At 53.2% G+C, this 19,390-nt stretch overlaps 7 protein-coding genes across 7 annotated transcripts; 4 read left to right on the top strand and 3 right to left on the bottom strand.

The window, feature by feature from the left end:
• Positions 1-239: 239 nt before the first annotated feature.
• BKA58DRAFT_92208 (pyruvate kinase) lies at positions 240-2,362 on the top strand. Its single transcript, XM_046176201.1, has 4 exons — positions 240-368; positions 510-1,748; positions 1,796-1,877; positions 1,930-2,362. Exons 1-4 carry the CDS (start codon positions 358-360, stop codon positions 2,179-2,181), a joined length of 1,584 nt encoding a protein of 527 aa, XP_046029098.1. The 5' UTR covers positions 240-357; the 3' UTR covers positions 2,182-2,362.
• Positions 2,363-2,505: 143 nt separating this feature from the next.
• BKA58DRAFT_376846 (mRNA-capping enzyme subunit beta) lies at positions 2,506-3,996 on the top strand. Its single transcript, XM_046169557.1, has one exon. The coding sequence runs from the start codon at positions 2,517-2,519 to the stop codon at positions 3,840-3,842; it is 1,326 nt and encodes a 441-aa protein (XP_046029097.1). The 5' UTR covers positions 2,506-2,516; the 3' UTR covers positions 3,843-3,996.
• A 693-nt stretch (positions 3,997-4,689) lies between these two features.
• BKA58DRAFT_92152 (armadillo-type protein) lies at positions 4,690-8,444 on the top strand. The gene is made up of 4 exons (XM_046176199.1): positions 4,690-4,917; positions 4,998-5,167; positions 5,282-8,037; positions 8,089-8,444. The coding sequence occupies exons 1-4, from the start codon at positions 4,778-4,780 to the stop codon at positions 8,347-8,349; spliced, it is 3,327 nt and encodes a 1,108-aa protein (XP_046029096.1). The 5' UTR covers positions 4,690-4,777; the 3' UTR covers positions 8,350-8,444.
• A 1,201-nt stretch (positions 8,445-9,645) lies between these two features.
• On the top strand, positions 9,646-11,971 carry BKA58DRAFT_92033 (uncharacterized protein). The gene is made up of 3 exons (XM_046176198.1): positions 9,646-9,910; positions 9,960-11,273; positions 11,326-11,971. The coding sequence occupies exons 1-3, from the start codon at positions 9,767-9,769 to the stop codon at positions 11,764-11,766; spliced, it is 1,899 nt and encodes a 632-aa protein (XP_046029095.1). The 5' UTR covers positions 9,646-9,766; the 3' UTR covers positions 11,767-11,971.
• BKA58DRAFT_408838 (major facilitator superfamily domain-containing protein) lies at positions 11,898-13,673 on the bottom strand (the record flags this gene model as incomplete). The annotated part of the gene is made up of 5 exons (XM_046172117.1): positions 11,898-12,157; positions 12,215-12,888; positions 12,936-13,068; positions 13,166-13,279; positions 13,334-13,673. The coding sequence occupies 5 exons, from the start codon at positions 13,671-13,673 to the stop codon at positions 11,898-11,900; spliced, it is 1,521 nt and encodes a 506-aa protein (XP_046029094.1).
• A 695-nt stretch (positions 13,674-14,368) lies between these two features.
• BKA58DRAFT_435968 (uncharacterized protein) lies at positions 14,369-14,812 on the bottom strand (the record flags this gene model as incomplete). The annotated part of the gene is made up of 2 exons (XM_046173383.1): positions 14,369-14,743; positions 14,804-14,812. 2 exons carry the CDS (start codon positions 14,810-14,812, stop codon positions 14,369-14,371), a joined length of 384 nt encoding a protein of 127 aa, XP_046029093.1.
• Positions 14,813-15,435: 623 nt separating this feature from the next.
• On the bottom strand, positions 15,436-17,414 carry BKA58DRAFT_92022 (G1/S-specific cyclin CLN2). The gene is made up of 2 exons (XM_046176197.1): positions 17,231-17,414; positions 15,436-17,174 (listed from the first exon to the last, which is right to left on the bottom strand). The coding sequence occupies exon 2, from the start codon at positions 16,942-16,944 to the stop codon at positions 15,718-15,720; it is 1,227 nt and encodes a 408-aa protein (XP_046029092.1). The 5' UTR covers positions 16,945-17,174; positions 17,231-17,414; the 3' UTR covers positions 15,436-15,717.
• Between the last annotated feature and the right edge of the window lie 1,976 nt (positions 17,415-19,390).

The following is a 19,390-nucleotide window of genomic DNA, read 5'->3' as shown; positions in this document are numbered from 1 at the left end:
TATTCAACCAAACCGTCTCCAGACCATTTTCTGACTGCAATCTGTTTCCAATTCATATCCAAACCGCCGCAGGGTGCAGCAGCCCCACGTACTAAGCAGCATACACTAGCGCGCTACTAACTGCCCCTCCAAAACACGCTCAACAGCCAACAAAACTTCTAGCCCGTCGCAGCACAAGATAAACCCGTCGACCGCCATTTTCCAGAGAGCAGCTTGTTCTTCTCTCTTCTTCCTATCCCCCAGCCGTTGCGCATTCAATTGGAGTCTTTCATACAGACTCTCTAATCGGCCCCGCACTCCGCGACAGCGACTCAATCTTCCCCCTTCACAGCCCCTCTCTGAATACCATCAGCAGAAATGGCGAACGCGTACGTAGAATACATTTCTCTATAACAGAATGCCAGCAATTCCACACCAAATCTGTAGCAGTTGAGCTCAGATCTTCACGCGTTACAAGTCGCTTCTACGATAGAAGCATTCAACTCCAACACCCACTGACAGCAATACAGTCTAGACCACCTCAACTCCGGCAGGACCAGGATCGAGTGGCTCAGTCAGCTCAACACTGAGTACACACCTGCCAAGGAGTACCGAAGAACCTCCATCATCTGCACCATCGGTCCCAAGACAAACTCCGCCGAGAAGATCAACTCCCTCCGCAAAGTCGGTCTCAATGTTGTTCGCATGAACTTCTCCCACGGCTCCTACGAGTACCACCAGTCCGTCATCGACCATGCGCGCGAGGCGGAGAGGACACAACCTGGCAGGCCTCTGGCTATTGCCCTTGACACCAAGGGCCCAGAGATCCGAACTGGTAACACTGTAGGCGATGCCGACATTCCTATCAAGGCTGGCTCCATCATAAACATCACCACCGATGACCAATATGCCACGGCATGCGACGACAAGAACATGTACGTCGACTACAAGAACATCACCAAGGTCATCGCACCTGGCCGCATAATCTACGTCGACGACGGTGTCCTCTCATTTGAGGTCCTCGAGATCACAGACGAGCAGACACTCAAGTGCAAGTGTGTCAACAACGGCAAGATTTCATCCCGGAAGGGTGTCAACCTGCCCAAGACCGACATTGACCTTCCCCCGCTATCCGAGAAGGACAAGGCCGATCTCAAGTTCGGTGTCAAGAACAAGGTAGACATGGTCTTCGCCTCGTTCATCCGCCGCGGCAGCGACATCACTGCCATTCGTGAGGTGCTCGGCGAGGAGGGCAAGGACATCCAGATCATTGCCAAGGTCGAGAACCAGCAAGGTGTGAACAACTTCGACGAGATCCTGAGGGAGACCGACGGTGTCATGGTCGCTCGTGGTGACCTTGGTATCGAGATCCCACCCAGCCAGGTCTTCATCGCCCAGAAGATGATGATCACCAAGTGCAACATTGCCGGAAAGCCCGTCATTTGCGCAACCCAGATGCTCGAGTCCATGACCTACAACCCGCGCCCAACTCGTGCTGAAGTCAGCGATGTCGGTAACGCTGTTCTCGACGGTGCCGACTGTGTCATGTTGTCTGGAGAGACCGCCAAGGGTGACTACCCCGTCGAGGCCGTCACCATGATGCACGAGACTTGCCTGCTCGCCGAGGTCGCTATCCCATACGTCAACGCGTTCGATGAGCTGAGGAAGCTGGCTCCCGTCCCATGCCCTACTACCGAGACCTGTGCCATGGCCGCCGTCAGTGCCAGTCTCGAGCAGAACGCTGGCGCCATCTTGGTCCTGACCACGAGGTGAGTCTTCTAGCATCTTGTACATCTGTGATTCTAACGTGCATTAGTGGTACCACCGCCCGCCTCGTCTCCAAGTACCGCCCCGTCTGCCCCATCATCATGGTTACCCGCAACGAAATGGCTGCTAGGGTAAGTTTTGCTTTTTCCAATGCACAGGGATTCCCTTGGCTAACTTGAGTAGTATTCACACCTGTACCGCGGCGTTTATCCATTCTACTTCCCCGAGAAGAAGCCCGACTTCAAGACGGAGCCATGGCAGGAGGATGTTGACCGCCGTTTGAAGTGGGGAATCATGAACGCCATCAAGCTCGGTGTTCTCAGCAAGGGAGATCCAGTTATCTGTGTACAGGGCTGGAGGGGAGGAATGGGACACACCAACACACTTCGCATTGTCCCAGCACAGGAAGACCTTGGCCTTGACCAAGACGCGTGAAGGTAGCGTCGGAGCGGACGTTTGGTTCTTTAGATAGAAGGTGTGGAGTGCGCTGCAGGAGGCGCATATACATGACTCGTTTGCGCAAATGACGGTCTGGCGCATAGGGACACAAGATTTGGTGTAAACACTAGCGGATCAAGCAAACTCTTTAATGATTACCTCTTCTCACAAGTTCCAAGTGATGGCCGCATGCTAAGCTGAGATCAAGACAGGTAGTCGCAACTGAGAGGCGGCACAACAAAGGAGCCCAGTGTGGAATCGTCCGTGCGCCAGCAACACTAGGCATCTGTACACGATGGTGAGTCCGACGCACAACCCTACCACAACCCACGATGGACATATCTGCGCTAGTAAATCACGATGGGGAAGCATCGGTGCTACCGCGCCGTTCACTCTCCCACCCCCATTCCCTTCCCGCATCCTCCCCTGTCACTCCCGCCGCAAAGATACCGACGCCTAAACCCAGCCAGCAGCAGCAGCAAATGTCGCTGAAACGGAAACGCCATGACACCAAGCCTGTATGGGCATATCGCGAAGGCGAACAACTGCCACCTGAGCTCAGGCAGCTACAAGAGCAGCAGCGCCAACAATCGCGTCCACCTCCACCTATTGTAGCCACCCAGGTACACTCACGCGCGCAACCTGCGCTACCATCGCATCCTCCTCCGCCGCGACCTCAACCATCTCCGAAGGCGGAACGTAATGGACACGCGCACAGCGATGCCGGCGCACCTCCTCCTCCAGCAGCCACTGCATCTGGACTCTCTGGCTTCGAGCGGCCCATTTTCCACGATGCGCAAATCTACGACGTCGTCTCGCACAAGGTATGCGATTTCATCTGGACCACAGCCGTTAACAACGAGGCGGTACGAAACGCGATCGCGGATCCAAAGGTGCAACTGGAAGTCGAAGCGCGCTGGGGTCAGATCCTGGAAAAGCAGACCGACCAGCGACTGCGCGGGTTCTGGGACACAGAATGCGTTATCAAGACTGAAGCCTTGGATGTCAAGTTCGAGAGCACTATGACTGCTCTTCAACACAAGCGCATGAACCACGCCCTCAACGCTCAGGTCCAGCAGTCAAAGATACCCGGTGCGTCGCGCCCGCCGATCGATTACCGACATACCTACGAGACGGACATGTTCTACGAACTCGACCAGGCAGGCTTCTCCATGTTGAATCCTATAGTTCAGCGTCTCATCAGCGCGTCCGGTACCCGGCAGAGGGTCCGCGTGACCCGCGACAAAAATACGGGCGAGTTTGTGCGAGCCATGATAAAGCATCGGATAGGGAACCTCGAGATCAGCTCTCCCGAGACAGAATGGGACTATCGCATCGGCATCAACCTCGAAATCGACTTCCCTGGTCCGATTGAAAGCCTCAAGCCCGCGCTAGAACCAGGAAAGACACTAGAGGGTATGCAGCGGCAAAAGGACCGCATGTCATACTCATGGCTGGGCGCATATCAAGTGGATCTGACGCAGGTCACACAAGGGACTAGCAAGAACCATGAGCTAGAGTTGGAGTTGGATTCCGGTGTTCTCATCGCTGAGGCAGACAAGGTGAGGCTCAAGGAGCCTACCAAGTTTGAGAGCTTGATCAGCGGTATGATGAACAACCTGCGGGTTGCGTCACGCGTAATCACGCATCCCGCTTAGAAAAGGAAGAATACCGAACACCGTGGAGCCTGCATTGATGCTAGAACCTCTGTTTTGCTCATTATTGTCTTGATGTAGGCTGCAGACCTGTTCAGTTTCTTGAGGTGCCTGTATTATTATCATCTGATTTTTCGGCGTTTTCAATATCCAAGATAGGATCAGCAGCAGCATCATACGGAGTTTATACATGAAATCAAGATACCCAGTTTCACATACTTCCTACAAAGTATCACTCTCGAAACCAGCCCAAGAAACTACACTGCCTTGGGATGTTAGTAAATTCATGATTTTATGCAGATGTAGACTTCAGGGCACTCCATAGGAGGAAGAAGCTAAACAGGTGCTCTGCAGGCTACATCAGTATACAAACCAAATTTAACAGAATCACCAGACAATGTAGACGTCTAGGTCACTTCTATTACCCCGTACAAGATACCCCTAGAGGTGTTCATTTTTCCACTTGAATGGTTAAATAGGATGAGATGAGTTGTTCTGCCCCTGTTCGTACCATGCAGACGGCCATCCAAGTGCATGTTCAAAGTGACGTGGAAGTCCGGAGCTTATCGTAGGAGTGATGCGCCGGTAGCGTATTATGTCATGCTCAAAGTGGACCAGGGTCGCCGCTTCCGAAACTCACGAGCTACTGTTTAGACCATCACGTACACGATTCCCCGAACACCACAAGGGCGCCACGCCATCCCCCATCAACCACCCACCCTCCATCTTCCCGTCCCTCTTTCACTGCGACCGTCACGATAGAGTCCGCCGCAGCACTGCCTCAGATTATCCTTTGACCTCAGGCAAGCCGCAGGCGCCACAGCGCAGCTCCATACGCTTCTACCCACTTCCGCAACAACAGCTCCCTCTTGCACCACCAACGCGGACGGCTGTCCCACTACACGAAGCCATACATTGCTCCCGCAAGACACAATACAATGGTTGGCCTCACGTCCGCCGCCGGTGTCGTCGGCTTCCTCTCGGAACCCGATCCGGCCCTGCGCTCGTTCGCCCTCCAGCGGCTGAATGAGGAGATCGATCTGCTGTGGCCAGAGGTCGCGGGCTCTGTCAGTCAAATGTAAGGACTCTAGTTGAGCCACTACGCGCTCTCATAGCCATATCGCCATCAAAACAGCTGCTAACATGGGTGCGTCATAGTGAGGCGCTCTACGAAGACGACTCGTTCCCCGAGCGAGAGCTGGCCGCTCTGGTAGCCGCCAAGGTATACTACCAGCTGCAAGAGTACAACGAGAGCATGGTCTTCGCCCTAGGCGCGGGCAAGCTCTTCGACATCCACAAGGCAGCCGAGTTCGAGGAAACAATACTGGGTAAGACACCGCGGACAACCGAGCTTCCCATTCAGCTCATATTTACCTCCATCATGGGCTGAAACAGCGGGCTCATCGGACTGCAAGAACAGTTTGCTAACTTGCTTTTTCTAGCCAAATGCTTAGATACGTACATTGCGCTGTCCGTCATGCACAACCCCCCGACACCGGTCAGCAAGGCGAGCCAGGCCCCTCCTCAACTGAGCACATCCTTCTCCGGGAACGCGGCAGGAGGTGCGAGCACTGCAGCCAGTCTCGCTTCACCGATAACGCCCTTCTCCCAGTCCGCGTTACCCTCAAAGTCGCTTCTCTCTAGGGAAGACTCGTCGACATTTGACCCTACACTGCCCGGAGGAGGCAATGCCGGCGTACCGGGGGCCCACCCCACCCCGATGGTGTTGCAGCGAAACGTGCAAAAGAACCTCCACAGCACTGTACGGCGGATATTCGAGAGCTGCTACGAGAGCGGCAACTACAAGCAGGTCGTTGGAATCGCCATCGAAGCGCGGAATCTCGATGTTCTGCGCGAGTCGATTGTTCGCGCAAGCCAGGACGGAAAGAAGCAGGGTAAGAAGCCCGCGCAGCCCTCCGCACAGAGCGAGGACCTGATGGAGTACGTTCTCGACATTTGCATGAACGTGGTGCAAGAGCGAGGTCTGAGGAACGAGATCCTCCGCCTAATCCTGGATCTCCTCAACGATGACCAAATCCCGAACCCCGACTACTTCTCCATCGCCAAGTGCGTGGTGTACCTCAACCAGCACTCGCTGGCTTCAAAGCTCATTCGGCAGCTGATTGAGCGAGGAGATGACAAGTCTCGCGCAGTCGCATACCAGATCTCCTTCGACCTATACGAGAACGGCACACAAGAGTTCCTCACAAAGATCATGGAAGAGCTGCCGGAGGCTGAGAAGGAGGACGCGCAGAAACCCTCAGATGCGGGCGAGTCGGACTCTCTGCTCGCAGATGTGGATACTAGCAACTCAAAGGGTGACCAGGCGAGTGAAGATGAGGTCAAGGTCTACAACAACGTCCGCTACATTCTCCGCGGAACCAAGAGCATCGAGCTCAACCTCGAGTTCCTGTACAGGAACAACCGCACAGACAAGGCTGTGCTCAACAAGGTCCGCGACAGCTTAGAGGCCAGGAACTCCATCTTCCACTCCAGTGTCACATTCGCAAACGCTTTCATGAATGCTGGCACTACTAACGACACCTTCTTCCGCGAGAACCTGGAATGGCTAGGAAAGGCAGTCAACTGGTCCAAGTTCTCCGCAACCGCTGCTCTCGGTGTCATCCACCGCGGCAACATCACACAAGGGCAAAAGCTTCTTGAGCCTTACCTGCCCAAGGACAGTGTCTCATCGGGCTCTCATTACGAGCAGGGTGGATCACTATACGCTCTTGGTTTGATCTACGCGAACCACGGATCCAACGTTCTCGATCTCCTCCTGAAGCAGTTCCAGAACGCATCTGAAGAGGTCATCCAGCATGGTGGTGCGCTCGGTCTTGGTGTTGCTGGCATGGCCACTGGCTCCGAGGAGATCTTCGAGGCCTTCAAGAACGTCCTGTACACAGACTCTGCCATCAACGGTGAGGCTGTCGGTCTCTCCATGGGTCTTGTCATGCTCGGCACTGGCAACATCAAGGCACTCGAAGACATGATCCAGTACGCGCACGACACGCAGCACGAGAAGATTGTTCGTGGTCTAGCCATGGGCATGGCACTCATCATGTACGGTCGACAAGAGGCTGCTGACGAGCTCATCAATGGTCTCCTTGACGACCCAGACCCAACCCTGCGATACGGAGGTATCATGACCATTGCTCTGGCGTACTGTGGCACAGGCAGTAACAAGGCCGTCCGAAGGTTACTTCACGTTGCCGTCAGTGATGTAAGCGATGATGTACGAAGAGTTGCAGTCATGAGCTTGGGTTTCATCCTCTTCAGGAAGCCAGGCAGTGTTCCCCGCATGGTCGAGCTTCTCGCAGAGTCATACAACCCACATGTGCGATACGGAGCCACCATGGCTCTAGGTATTGCTTGTGCGGGAACTGGTCTCCCAGAGGCCGTAGATCTGTTGGAGCCAATGATGAAGGACTCGACCGACTTCGTCCGACAAGGTGCTTTGATTGCGCTGTCCATGATTATGGTACAGCAAAACGAGGCAATGAACCCCAAGGTAGCATCTATCCGAAAGCAGCTCGCCAAGGTGGTGAGCGATCGCCACGAGGATGCTATGGCCAAGTTCGGTGCTGCTCTTGCCCTGGGTATCATTGATGCCGGAGGTAGAAATTGCACAATCGGTTTGCAGACGCCGACCGGCAACCTGAACATGGCGGCCATCGTCGGTATGGCCGTCTTCACCCAGTACTGGTATTGGTTCCCTCTGACTCACTTCCTCTCGCTGAGTTTCACGTCTACCGCCGTCATTGGTCTAGACCAGGAGTTGGAGATCCCTTCGTTCAAGTTCCACAGCAACACTAGGCCAAGCATGTTCGATTACCCGCCCGACGCAGAGGTCAAGGCAGAAGAGGCGCCCGAGAAGATCAAGACCGCAGTCCTATCGACCACCGCTCAAGATAAGAGACGACGGATGGTAAAGGAGCGCCAAAAGCGGAGGGAAAGCATGGATGTGGACCACACTCCTACCACACCCAAGCCTGCGGACGACGACAAGATGGACGTAGACGAGGACCCTAAGAAGGAAGATGGCGAGAAGGCTGACGGTGCTCAAAATGTGGAGTCTCCAAAGAAGAAGGTTGAAAAGGAGAAGGTTGGCTACGAGCTGGAGAACATGTCGCGTGTACTGCCGCCGCAAGTGAAGTACATCAGCTTCCCAAGCGAACGATATGTACCAGTGAAGAAGGTTAGTCATTTGGTCACCACGCTGAAGATCTTTAAGCTAACCCATCACCAGCCAACACTCGGTGTCATTCTTCTCACAGACACCAAGCCTTCAGAACCGAAGACGCTCCTAGAGCTCAAGGTAAAGAAGGCCGTGCCTGCCCCTGCCCCTGGTGCGTCGGGCTCTTCAGGAGATCAAGGACCAGAAGGCTTATCAGTAACAACCGCTGCAGCGCCGGTCAGTGATAACATGGTGGATGAGGGCGAGGCCGAGGCTTCGACTCCGGGTGAATTTATCTACGAGTCCGACACGAACCCGGACGACGACGAGTAAGCGACGTCGGACGTGAGAGTGAGCAGTATGTTTCTGTACTATCAGCCTATCAGCGATTGGACGTCGTAGTGGAGGACGGTAGCTTTTGCATTCATCATAGGTTATAGGGAGGCTTCTAAAGCCACCTTTCCCCGTCGCCTTTTAGACTAGGATGCATGTATAATAGCCAGAGGGTTTATCTTTGATATTAATGACTCTAGCGTGCGCAAGTGGTGATGTAATGAGAGAGATATGTATTGGCTTCCAGAACCCGGAAGAAGGTATGGAGGATCACACGACACGAAGATCCCTGGTCTTTCAGGAACCGCTGGCATACTATGTCGGTAGTGGAGGTGGAGCTCAATATGAGTATATTAAGAGGCCCAGCAGTGGCGAGCGGGGCTGGCATGCAGCGACAAGACTGCAGCTGAAAGGTGGCTGGTTGAATGATCACTGCTAGCTGTAGATGCTTTCCTCGTGAGCGTAAAACATTTCTCGGTGCAATTGTCGCGAAGAAAAGCTGAGGACGGCTCAAGTGTTCTGGACAGCGGGTCGCACCTCCCCCTGCGTTCCCCGGATTGTTCGGTCCGCTAGCTCGGTTTGCGGGTGGAGGGCGGCAGGCCAGTCTTCTAGACTTCATCTTTCGCAAACATCAACATGGGCAACAACTCTTGAGCCATATTATCACGGTTGTACCGCAGATGGTAAAACGTCTCTCTCGCCGTCGATACTGCAATCCAGCGGCTCGGGTCTCACAAGGGCGTGTAATGACGCCTGCATCTGCCCTGTGTCAGAACGCCAGGCACTCGCGAAGCGAAGGATTGCGGCATAGTACGAATGGGCGGCCTCGGTGACTTCCTTGACTCTTCCATGCTTCCGCTGGGTCTCAGTCTCTGGAACAGAATACTTCCATTTGGTACAAAGGCTTTACCACCAACATGCGGGATGCGCCTCCACCAACACCAACTGACACACAGTCAGAAAGCTGTCGCATAAGCTACATGTCCTTGAGCAGCATGCGAAATGGTCACCACACTTCCAAGCCTCTCATCTTAGCCATCAGCATAGAGTCCAATCATTGCTTTCTCCCCAGACTTAAGCGAATCCGCAGGTCTGCAAATACCCGGTCATCATGCGCTACACGGGCCCTCGGGACCCCCTGCACTGTGCCACATGCATGCGAGGCTGCGCTTTAAGGACGGGGATGTATAGCTCACGCTGTTTTACTGGCGAGGCGATCTGGATTCCTTGGTCGCGTGGATGGGCGACGGAATATATTACTGTACCTTGCGTCCGCACTCGCAGCTCCGCGGTGTTTCTGTCTGTCGAATGCTGATGCGTGGGCCATGCTGTCCGTTACCTTGGGCTTGAGGACGACTTCATTGTTCAATTCATTTCAACAATAGTATTGTGTTCCCTTTGGTGAGCCTGTGTCGACATGGATTACCGCCACAAGAGGGATGTGCACACTTCGCATACCGAGCGCAGCAGCTCGACGCAAGTTCGCCAAGTGCAGAACGTTGCTTTTGCTGATGCAACGGCCAAGGCTAATGTCCGGCCATGGACAAAGGCTATGTTCAAAGTAGGGATAACAGAAGCGTTCTGCAAGCATAATGCTGACGGTGTATTAGCTGTATCTCTGCCTCTTAATCGCCACACTCAACTCTTGTATCAACGGATACGATGGATCGCTCATGGGGGCTATCAACAGTTACCCTCAGTACCGTACCTATTTCGGCTTCGACCAGACCAAGGGAACTCCCGCTACCGGAATCGTCTACGCCATTTACACCATTGGTAATCTCGTCGGTTCATTCGTTGCTGGCCCCGCCACGGACTTTAGAGGGAGAAAATGGGGAATGTGTATTGGTACCTCGATCATCATAATCGGCGCTTGCATCCAAGCATCATGCTCTAACCTAGGAGGTTTCATGGGCGGTCGCTTCGTCCTCGGTTTTGGCGTCGCTATTACTTCGACCGCTGGTCCCGCTTATGTGTCTGAGATGGCACACCCATCCTACCGTGGCATTTGCACGGGAATCTTCAATACGTTCTGGTACGTCGGCGGTATTCCAGGCACTTTCGTACCGTACGGGACAAACACCATCCCCGGATCACAATCCTGGCGTCTTCCGATATGGCTCCAGATGATATTCGCCGGTATTGTGTTTGTGAGCTCGCCGTTTCTGCCAGAAACACCTAGATGGCTCATCGCAAATGACCGACATGAGGAAGCCCTGGATACCATGGCACGTTTCCATGGTGAGGGTAACCGCGATTCGCCTATCGTCAAGCTGGAGTACAAAGAGATGGTCGAAGACATTAGTGTCACAGGATCAGATAAGAGATGGTGGGACTACCGCGAACTCTTCAACTCACGAGAGGCTCGGTACAGAACGATGTTAGTAGTCTGCATGGCGTTTTTTGGACAGTGGTCAGGCAACGGCCCCGTATCCTACTACTACCCAACTATACTTCAGGGCGCTGGCATAGCCAACAATCACACACGCCTCCTCTACAATGGAATGCAAAATGTTGTTTCATTTGCCGGCGCAGTGTTTGGCGCCGTCTACACCGACTCTTGGGGCCGCCGACCCCAACTCCTCGTCTCCACCGCCCTGCTCGTTGGCATCCTCACCATTGTTTGCGCCCTAGTTGCCACCAATCTCAAAATGGGACCAGACGGAAAGCCAATCTACGATGGCGAAACTGGAACACCCGAAATCAAGAGGATCGGGCAGGCAAGAGCAGTCATCGCGTTCTTCTTCATCTTCGGCTTTGTTTATTCGACGGGTTACACGCCGTTGCAGCAGCTGTATCCTGTCGAGTGTCTACGTTATGAATCCAGAGCCAAAGGGATGGCGTTTTACAACTTCTGGGTCAACATTGCAAACTTCTACAATACCTTTGTTACTGGAATTGCGTTTTCAGGCGCAGGATGGAAGGTATGTCTGAGCACTTCGTCAACTTATAGATCCCGCTAATCTTTCCCCACAGTACTACTTCCTGTTCATCTTCTGGGATATGTTCGAATTCATCATCATCTACTTCTTCTTTGTCGAAACACGTCGCCGCACCCTCGAGGAAATCAGTGACATCTTCAACGCGAAACAGCCAGTCAAACACTCTTTGAACAAGACACGCATCATCGTCCATGGAAACGGGAGGGGTGTGACAGAGATGCTGGACAAAGAGGAGATGGTCATGGAGAGGGATTTCGGCAACGATATGGATGGCGCGGGGGCGAGAGTTATGGCGAGGAGAGAGAGAGACTCCGCTGGAAGTGAAGGCAGGCTTGTGAGTCATGAGTCCGTGAGAGATTCTCTAAGGGATAGGGTTATGGATCCGGGGAGGGGGAGTGGGGAGAGCGAGGGCATGTCCGGTCGGTATGAGATGAGTAGTTGGATGGACAATGGGGCGAGGTATACAAATACTTAGACAACCTTCTTTCCAAACAAGTATGCTTCCAATGTACATAAATTCTATTACCCATAGTAGTTTTTGTACCGTTAAGTGCGCAATCGCGTGAAAGTGGTGAATGCACATATATACAGACCCTGAAGGATCGTTTAGTATGCGCCCTGATATAGGGAATGTTCACTTACACAAGATACCACATACGGAAACCCCAATCCCGCACCTCCCCACTCAATAGCCTTAACCCACAGAACCGTCATCAGTGGCGCGCCAACCAAAGATCCAAGTGTTTTAGTCAACATGACGATACTAAAGTCCTGCGCATCAGAATGCTCCAGTGCGACAAGCGGCGACTTAACCAGCGACATGGTGAACACAGGCAGAGCAGAACCCAAGGCATAAATAATGAGCGCTGGAAACATCAGCTCACATCATCCACGAATCACCAGACTGCAAGATGAAAACGTACCAGTAAGCAACATCCAAAACTTCCCCGCCACAGCTATACAAAGCACACCCAGCACTGACACCGCAATACTTACCCTCGCCCCCAACACATTCAACCTAACGTCATCGCCCCGAACAGCTTTCGCCGATATCGACGTGCGGATAAGTCGGGGGACGACTACAACAAGCAACGTAAGGTTTACGAGCGCTTTGGCTGAGAGGAGGTAGCCCGCTTGTGCGAACGTCCAGTTGTAGCGTTTGGAAATGTATTGGACGAGGAGTTTTGTGTCGGAACTTGCTAGGGCGGTGAAGAAGAGGGTTGTTAGTAGGATTTGGAAGTTGCGGCGGCCGAGGACTAGGTGGAGGAGTTGAAAGATGGTCTGGGTGATGGTGCGGTAGATGCCGGGTGAGGGGTTGAAGGCGGTGGTATAGTGGGTCGGGATGGAGTCGGTGTTGTCGAGGAGGGGTCCGGATTCCTCGGTTTCGTTATCGCTTGGTGATTCGGAGCTGGTGATCTTGTGTGGAGATGACGTGGTGTTGGGCAATAAGCTAATCGTTGGTATTGCGCAGAGGAGGAGGCCGATGTTGAGCCAGAAGGGCAGCCAGAGGTTCTTGCTCATGATGAATGCGGCTAGGGTTGGGCCCATGAAGGAGACGATGTATGATGTTGAACTGATGTAGGAGAAGTAGGATGCTCTGTGGATACTCAGCAAGTTCCTCTACATGGAAGGATGTATACGCACCGCTGAACATACTCGCTCGTCAAAGCCGAAGTTAGTGTAAAGATTGTTGACTGGAAGACGCACTCGCCTCCTAGGATATTGAAGATCGAGCCTGTAAGGATGGATTCTGTTGGTAGAAGACGTGGAAAATTTCCTGACATAGTTTAGAGTTGTCTTGTTACAAGATAAATTATTCTCATGAGATGTAGCGATCAAAGTACGTAGGTAGTTCTTATTGGGAGGATACGTACCGACAACAATGGCCCATGCACTCATCACAATCCGTGGGACAAGGTTGCACCATAGCACAGTACTGACGCCCCACTTCTCCGCGATGAAGCTGAACGGTATGGTCACGACGAAGTCTGGAATAAATGGTATCAGCACGCATGGCTACTACAAACTCATCAATCACGTACCAAAAATAACATTCATCGTCTCCATACTGCCTTGTAACCATGCCAACTTCCTCTGAACATCTTTAATTTTGCACAACAGCTCCGGTATTGAGCCATCTGGTAGAATGACAGACACATCATGCTTTTGATAAAATTCTTTACACAGCCGCAACTCTATCACTCGATTGAGTGGTAATGTGTACAAAACAGAGGATAGCTGGACTAGGAGCAAGAGAAGCACCAGGGGCCATATTGCACGCTTGCGAGTAGGAAACGGCATTGGGGACGGACTGCGAGATGACGGCAAGGACGGTGTCGCAAGGCTTGTGAGCAGTGGCGTGCTGCTGTCGATGTTAGACATCGAATTAAGGCTCAGTTGAAGTCATGGTGTATTAGTCTTTGCATCGCTGAACAGTTGGTGAAGAGTGAGATTATGGTGTGCCGTTGGTGTGACTTTCAACGTGCGGTATCGCGATGTTGCGATAAGATAGGGTGCACGTGAGCGACGATAGTGAACCTCCAAAGGACGTCTACAACAGGACATCACTAAACGCATCCTATCGCATCTTAGACCGAACTCAAGTTCTTCAGATTTCTCGAACCTATGCTCTACACGCTCGTAGCCGCGTGACTGCGTTTCTAAATGCCTAGCCGGACTTTATCCCGCGAACCGTAGGGCTACCCCAGCCACTCCCTGCGGCCAACGCATCGCAATCTGCAACACACCAAATCGCGTCCCAGTGAGCTGATCCCGCCTCAACACTAAGCGTACCGCGTTGATCCCTTGTCGAGCTCAACGACCCGTCTGACATACAGCGCACCTTCCTTTGTCGCCCAAAGCTGTTATTTGCCTCTTCCTGCGGAGACGTGGCTGGCTGTGTCAAGGGGCCTTCCTTGCACGGGATTTGCTGTCGGGTACTCCGGACAACGCCACATCCACTGGTTTCCTGACGATGCGCATGCCGAAACGGCGAGGCTGGGGATAATCGTCGATTTCCAGTTTTCGAATCTGAGTAATGATTCACCCATTTGCCGCCTTTCTGTACGTATGCATCATCATGCGGCGTCTGTGCTGGATTTGCTTTTCCCATGCTTGATTGTCATGTATCCACCTAGCACGCAACCAGCTACAAGCAAAGTGAGGAGCAAAAGTAGCACCATAGCGCGAACTTTGTTCCTCATCCACCGACTCCGTAGTGTATTGCCGCTTTGCCTTCCATGGTTGTCCAGGGCTATGTAGCCTCTCCGCCAAGGTATGCTGTCCAATATTTCGAAGGACTCTACGGACGCAGGGGATGGCGGCGCAGACGTGGGGTCAGACTCGGCATAACGCGGACACAGCGTGTTGTGTGCGAACGTAGTATCATCGTCGGTATAGGGTGAGAGCAGTTTGTAGCCTGCTGTAGACGAGTTTGCGGTAGTAATGGAGATCTGGGGCGGTTAGTAGCTAGAAGCGCTGATAGGATCACACAAGCGCCGTGTAATACTTACTAGAGGCATACTCGCCAGCGTTTGCAGTTGAGTAAAGGAGGGTCTACGTGCTTCAATGAGCAGAGCAAGGCAATCTTAAGCAACTGAGATCGCATTGCTTGCTGTGAAACATGCGGCGAGCGGGTGTACCCTGCGGCGTGGACTGTATAGCATCCACTCGCCCAACATATATCACCAAGAATATCGCATGATGAAACACATAAACAATGGGATACCAGGGCGAAAGCGAGCATGGAAGACCAATTCCTCAATTTTTGGGCGACCGTTTCTATACTATTGACGCTCTTCGTAGCCCTTCCAGCCCGGCTGGCCAGTAACAATCTGATGAGCTTGCAACAACACGCCCACATCACTTCAACACTTTTTCACCGTTCCACCGCATATGCAAAAGGAAACTAGACAACCGTGAACAAATGAGGTGTCCGAAAAAAGTTTTGGATTGAGAAAGGAAGGGTATCTCGGCTCGCGTAAGCAAACAACAGTTGCGAGTGAGCCTGATTGTGCTGGCTTGTGTATTTCCAATTTCAGCCTGTAGCCGCTTATCCTCCCCACATGCTGCAGAACAGATCAAACAACCCGTATTAGATGGACTTTATATCCAAGAAGAAAGGGTGCTCGACCTGATCTGGGCTCCACTGGCCACCGCAGGCTATTGCCATGCGAATGGCAGCAGACGACCGGTAAATTTTGGTCGGACCTAACAAAAGAAATGCTCGAAACAGAAAAGTGACGTCTTTGATATCGCAATATAACAGTAACAAGACGCTTGTAAATGCTGGAAGAAATGACCTGCTAAGACGCTCATACGAGTATTTTTGGTACAACGGAGCGCGATGGATGTGATCATGACAGTCCATGGCAGTTGAGTTTTTCGACAGTGGTAAAGAATAGCCACTGCCTGGCGCGGTGATCTTTTAAACATGGAGGTATTGGTTGTGGAAGTATTGACCCTGATGTTGCATGGTGGACTGGTGCTCCGGAGTGGGTGTCGTGGGATACATAGACTGAGGTTGTGACTTGACAACATGGCCATACGTAAAATGCTCTCCCTCAGGGGTGATCGGTGGGGTAGGGCATCCGTTCTGCATGACGGAGCTGTATGGGTTCTTGTTTGGCGTCTGCGGGTAAGCGCTGACATTGGGGACGGGCTTGGGCTCCTCGATGGTGACGGTCGGGGGTGGTGTGGGAGGGGCAGCCTGGCGGCGCGCGATCTGCGCCTGTCTTTGCAGGAACTCTTCGACGGTGGCGGACACAGTGGACAGATGCATAGAGGCATACTTGCGGGAAAGTACCGGGGATGGCTGATACAGGTGGTTGGACAGACCGATAACTGTTTGAGGGTCGTAAGCACCAGACCAGTCGGTGTTGCGTGCTTGGGGTCGGGACAGGACGCATCTCGCAAGGGCAAGGGCGGATCGGGCGAGGACTGATGGCCTTGTGGAGACGAACTCCTTGTGGAAGAGAGCGATCTCGGCAATGTAAAGAGCCATGTGCTCAACCTCGGCATCGTATGGGGCTTCTGAGAGGGCGATCTGGAGGAATGCGTCTACTGTGGTGTGGCCGATCATCCAGTTCAGAGTTTGCAGAACGTGCCATTCCATCTGAGTGAACATCTCGTCGTCGTAGAGAGAGCAGCACATAGACTTCAATTCCCGCACGGTGGGTACGCGGTCCTTCTTGTCACCGTACTTGGCGGCAATGAGGAGGGCTGCGCAACCAACGAGCTGGTAATGACGCTTGTAGACAACGCGGCGGGAGCAGTAGCGGTCGAGGAGGTTGACAGCCAGGAAGAGGGTCTCGGGCAACAACTGGAAGGCAGCGTGAGCTTCGACCAAGAAGTCGAGGAGGTAAGGGCGCATGAACCACTGGATCTCGGTCTGGATGTCGATGGAGTTGACGTCTGGGAGGGTTTGTCCTTCCATGTGGATCATGTGTTGCATGATGTCTTCTTGGTATTCATCAGCGGTCATCCTTGATAACTCTTCAGCGATGGCTCGTTGTTGCATCTTGGACACAGCTCGGTGGCGTTCTCTGGCCTCAGCTCGCATGGCATAGATGCCATCATCGTGTGACTCTACAAAGTAGGAGTCGCACTGGCCGTAGCGCGATTGTTGTTGTTGTTGTTGTTGGTGGTACGCCATGTTGATGTGGTCGGTGTGTATCGGGTAGTATCGTCAGGTCTCCGGGATAGACGTGGTCGGTTCGGGTTTAAGGGGTTTAGTGAGTGGACAGCTTCGAATGATGAGCCGGATTAGAGAGTGGCAGCCTGAAAGGCAACAGGTACAAAGAGTGTGATTAGCTGGTATGTAAAAAGAAGGTCTGTAGTCGGCGATCCTCTAGTGCTGAGGGTCGAATGTGTTGTTATACAGAGCTGGAGAGATCTCGTTAGCGGAAGTTCCCCGTCCAGAACCCAACAGATATCCATACCTTTGCAGAATTAATACAATTAGTGTAGTGAGCGAATGGAGTGTACAAAAACACGAGCGGAAAAGGTCGAAGAAGGCGCAGATTTCATCCAGAAGACTGATTGACGCGGTCTCGTATATCCCTTAGTGAAAGGAGATGTCGTAGGGCAGAGCACGAGCTAACGAGTCCGCCGGGCTAGAGGTATATCGTCGAGGGTACTGGCGACTAAGATCTAGGCTGATGTGTAAGCCTTGGGTCGAAAGATGGCGTTGACGATGGTGAGTACGAACAGTGCAAGTCCTTTTCGGCGCTGAGGAAGTAGGTACAGCTAGTAGTAGACAATCTATGAGAAAGATATGTTAGCAGTTGATCAGAACGAAAAGTTATGCCCTGAGTAGTGGGTCAGACCCATTTAGGTAAGGGTCTTGGTCGCTAGTCGAATTGAGGCCATAGCGAGGACGGGACGAGGCGGTGAACGACAGTGAAGAACTGTGGAGATCTGGCGGGATGGTGTATAGCGACGTCTGAGCTACCACGATAACGAAGCCAAGCTGCCAAGGAGCACACGACTGTTATATCGGCCACTGCTGCACTCCGTATCCATATCCATCGTTCCTAGACATGAGTGAGAGAGCAGACGTCACAGGACATCGGGATTCGAGAACGCGCAATACTGGGGTGAAGCGTGGCAGTTCCGGCGAGGCGGTTTCTTTACGAGGTTGCTGAGACAGTAACCCGATGGTTGGGTTCGTGGCTGAACACGTTTTGTCCGTACCCCTTCTTCACCCACACAGACGTCCGACCCTCAAATCAATGCTGTCCTTGCATGTCGTCCTCGTCCCACTCTCCAGTTCATGTCCGCAATGTTTCTAATACCATCCCAATGTTCTTCGATGGTTGTGCCTTCTTTGTCGAGTCCAGTGGTCCGGAGATTCTTCGGGTGAGCACAGCCGACATCGTTGGAAAAGTCCGGAATCAAGAAACAAGGAACAAGTGACCTACCGAGATGATAGCTCAATCGTCATACACGAGGCTGATGGTACAGGTATCGGGTGGATAGCTGTGTAGAGAGCGAAGGACTAGAGTACAGCGAGTTCGTGTTCTCAGCTATCTCTACGTCCAGCGAGAGACGAGGTAGGAGGTCGGCGGATGAATGAGGGCGGAAGGTACAGGGAGTCTGGACTCTTCACGATCCTATTCGAGGAGAGACGGCGGTCGGGTTGAGGGGACCGAGAGCAGGAGATGGGGAGTTTTATGGAAAGATAGGAGCCGAAACACTCAGCACCACATCAAATCCAAAGTTTCTCCGTGCTCGACCGTGGTGAAAGAGGGATATGAGAAGTGAGAGAGGAGGTGAGAGGAGAGCACGATACAGACGGACGTAGCTTGGAGAAAACGACTGGGCGAGCAAAGCCCTAGGAGGTTGCCGCTAACCGCATCTGACACACGGCAACTCGCACAGCATGGGAACAGGGAACTTGATACGCCCACAGCGCCCAGCCAGCCGATGCGTATTCCGCCGCCGTCGTGCCCCATTGTGGATCAACCATGGCGTTTTTGCGTCTGGGAAGCTTCGGCCAGGAACACGCTCATTGAACGCGTCCTAGTCCCGTGTCTTCCGCAACCATCACCACCACACCCAGCCCCAGTGCGGTGCTGCTCCCGTCGCGGTCGCGCGCACCCGCTGCTGTGCCCGCCCATCTGCACACTCGGCCTGACTGCAGCGTAGGACTGACTTCATTCTGCTCGCACCAACACTCGCTGCTGCACTTGCTTTTCTCAACGCGGCACCGACGCTCTGAGCAGCGCCGTGGCTGTAATCTTCGCCTGGCCCCGCTCGAATTAGAGCCCTGCCAGGGCGCCGGTGAGGCCACTCATGCAGCTATACAAGGTTGCAGGATAGCCTACGATCGCTGTCCAATGTCGCCCTCGCGCGCACAGGAAACAACTTGCTTTGCACACGGCCAAGACCTGCATAGGGCGAGGTGGCCGCCGCTCTCGCTGCTTGCATCCCAAACATGCCTGCTCCAGAGTCGTGGTTCCCCTGGCATGCTATAGGAAGCTGAGGTCATGTCATAATTAGCCCATTAGGAGAGGCTGAAGGCTCCTCCTCCTTTGTTGGAGCGCATCAAAGCTGCAGAAGACGCCTGTCGGCACGCTGCATCCTTGTCACGCGTCGCA

Source organism: Alternaria rosae (assembly GCF_020736505.1).
Source record: "Alternaria rosae strain MPI-PUGE-AT-0040 chromosome Unknown BKA58scaffold_2, whole genome shotgun sequence".
Lineage (NCBI taxonomy): Eukaryota > Fungi > Ascomycota > Dothideomycetes > Pleosporales > Pleosporaceae > Alternaria > Alternaria rosae.
The sequence above is the reverse complement of the archived record's forward strand: the minus strand, read 5'-3'. Positions and strand labels throughout refer to the sequence as shown.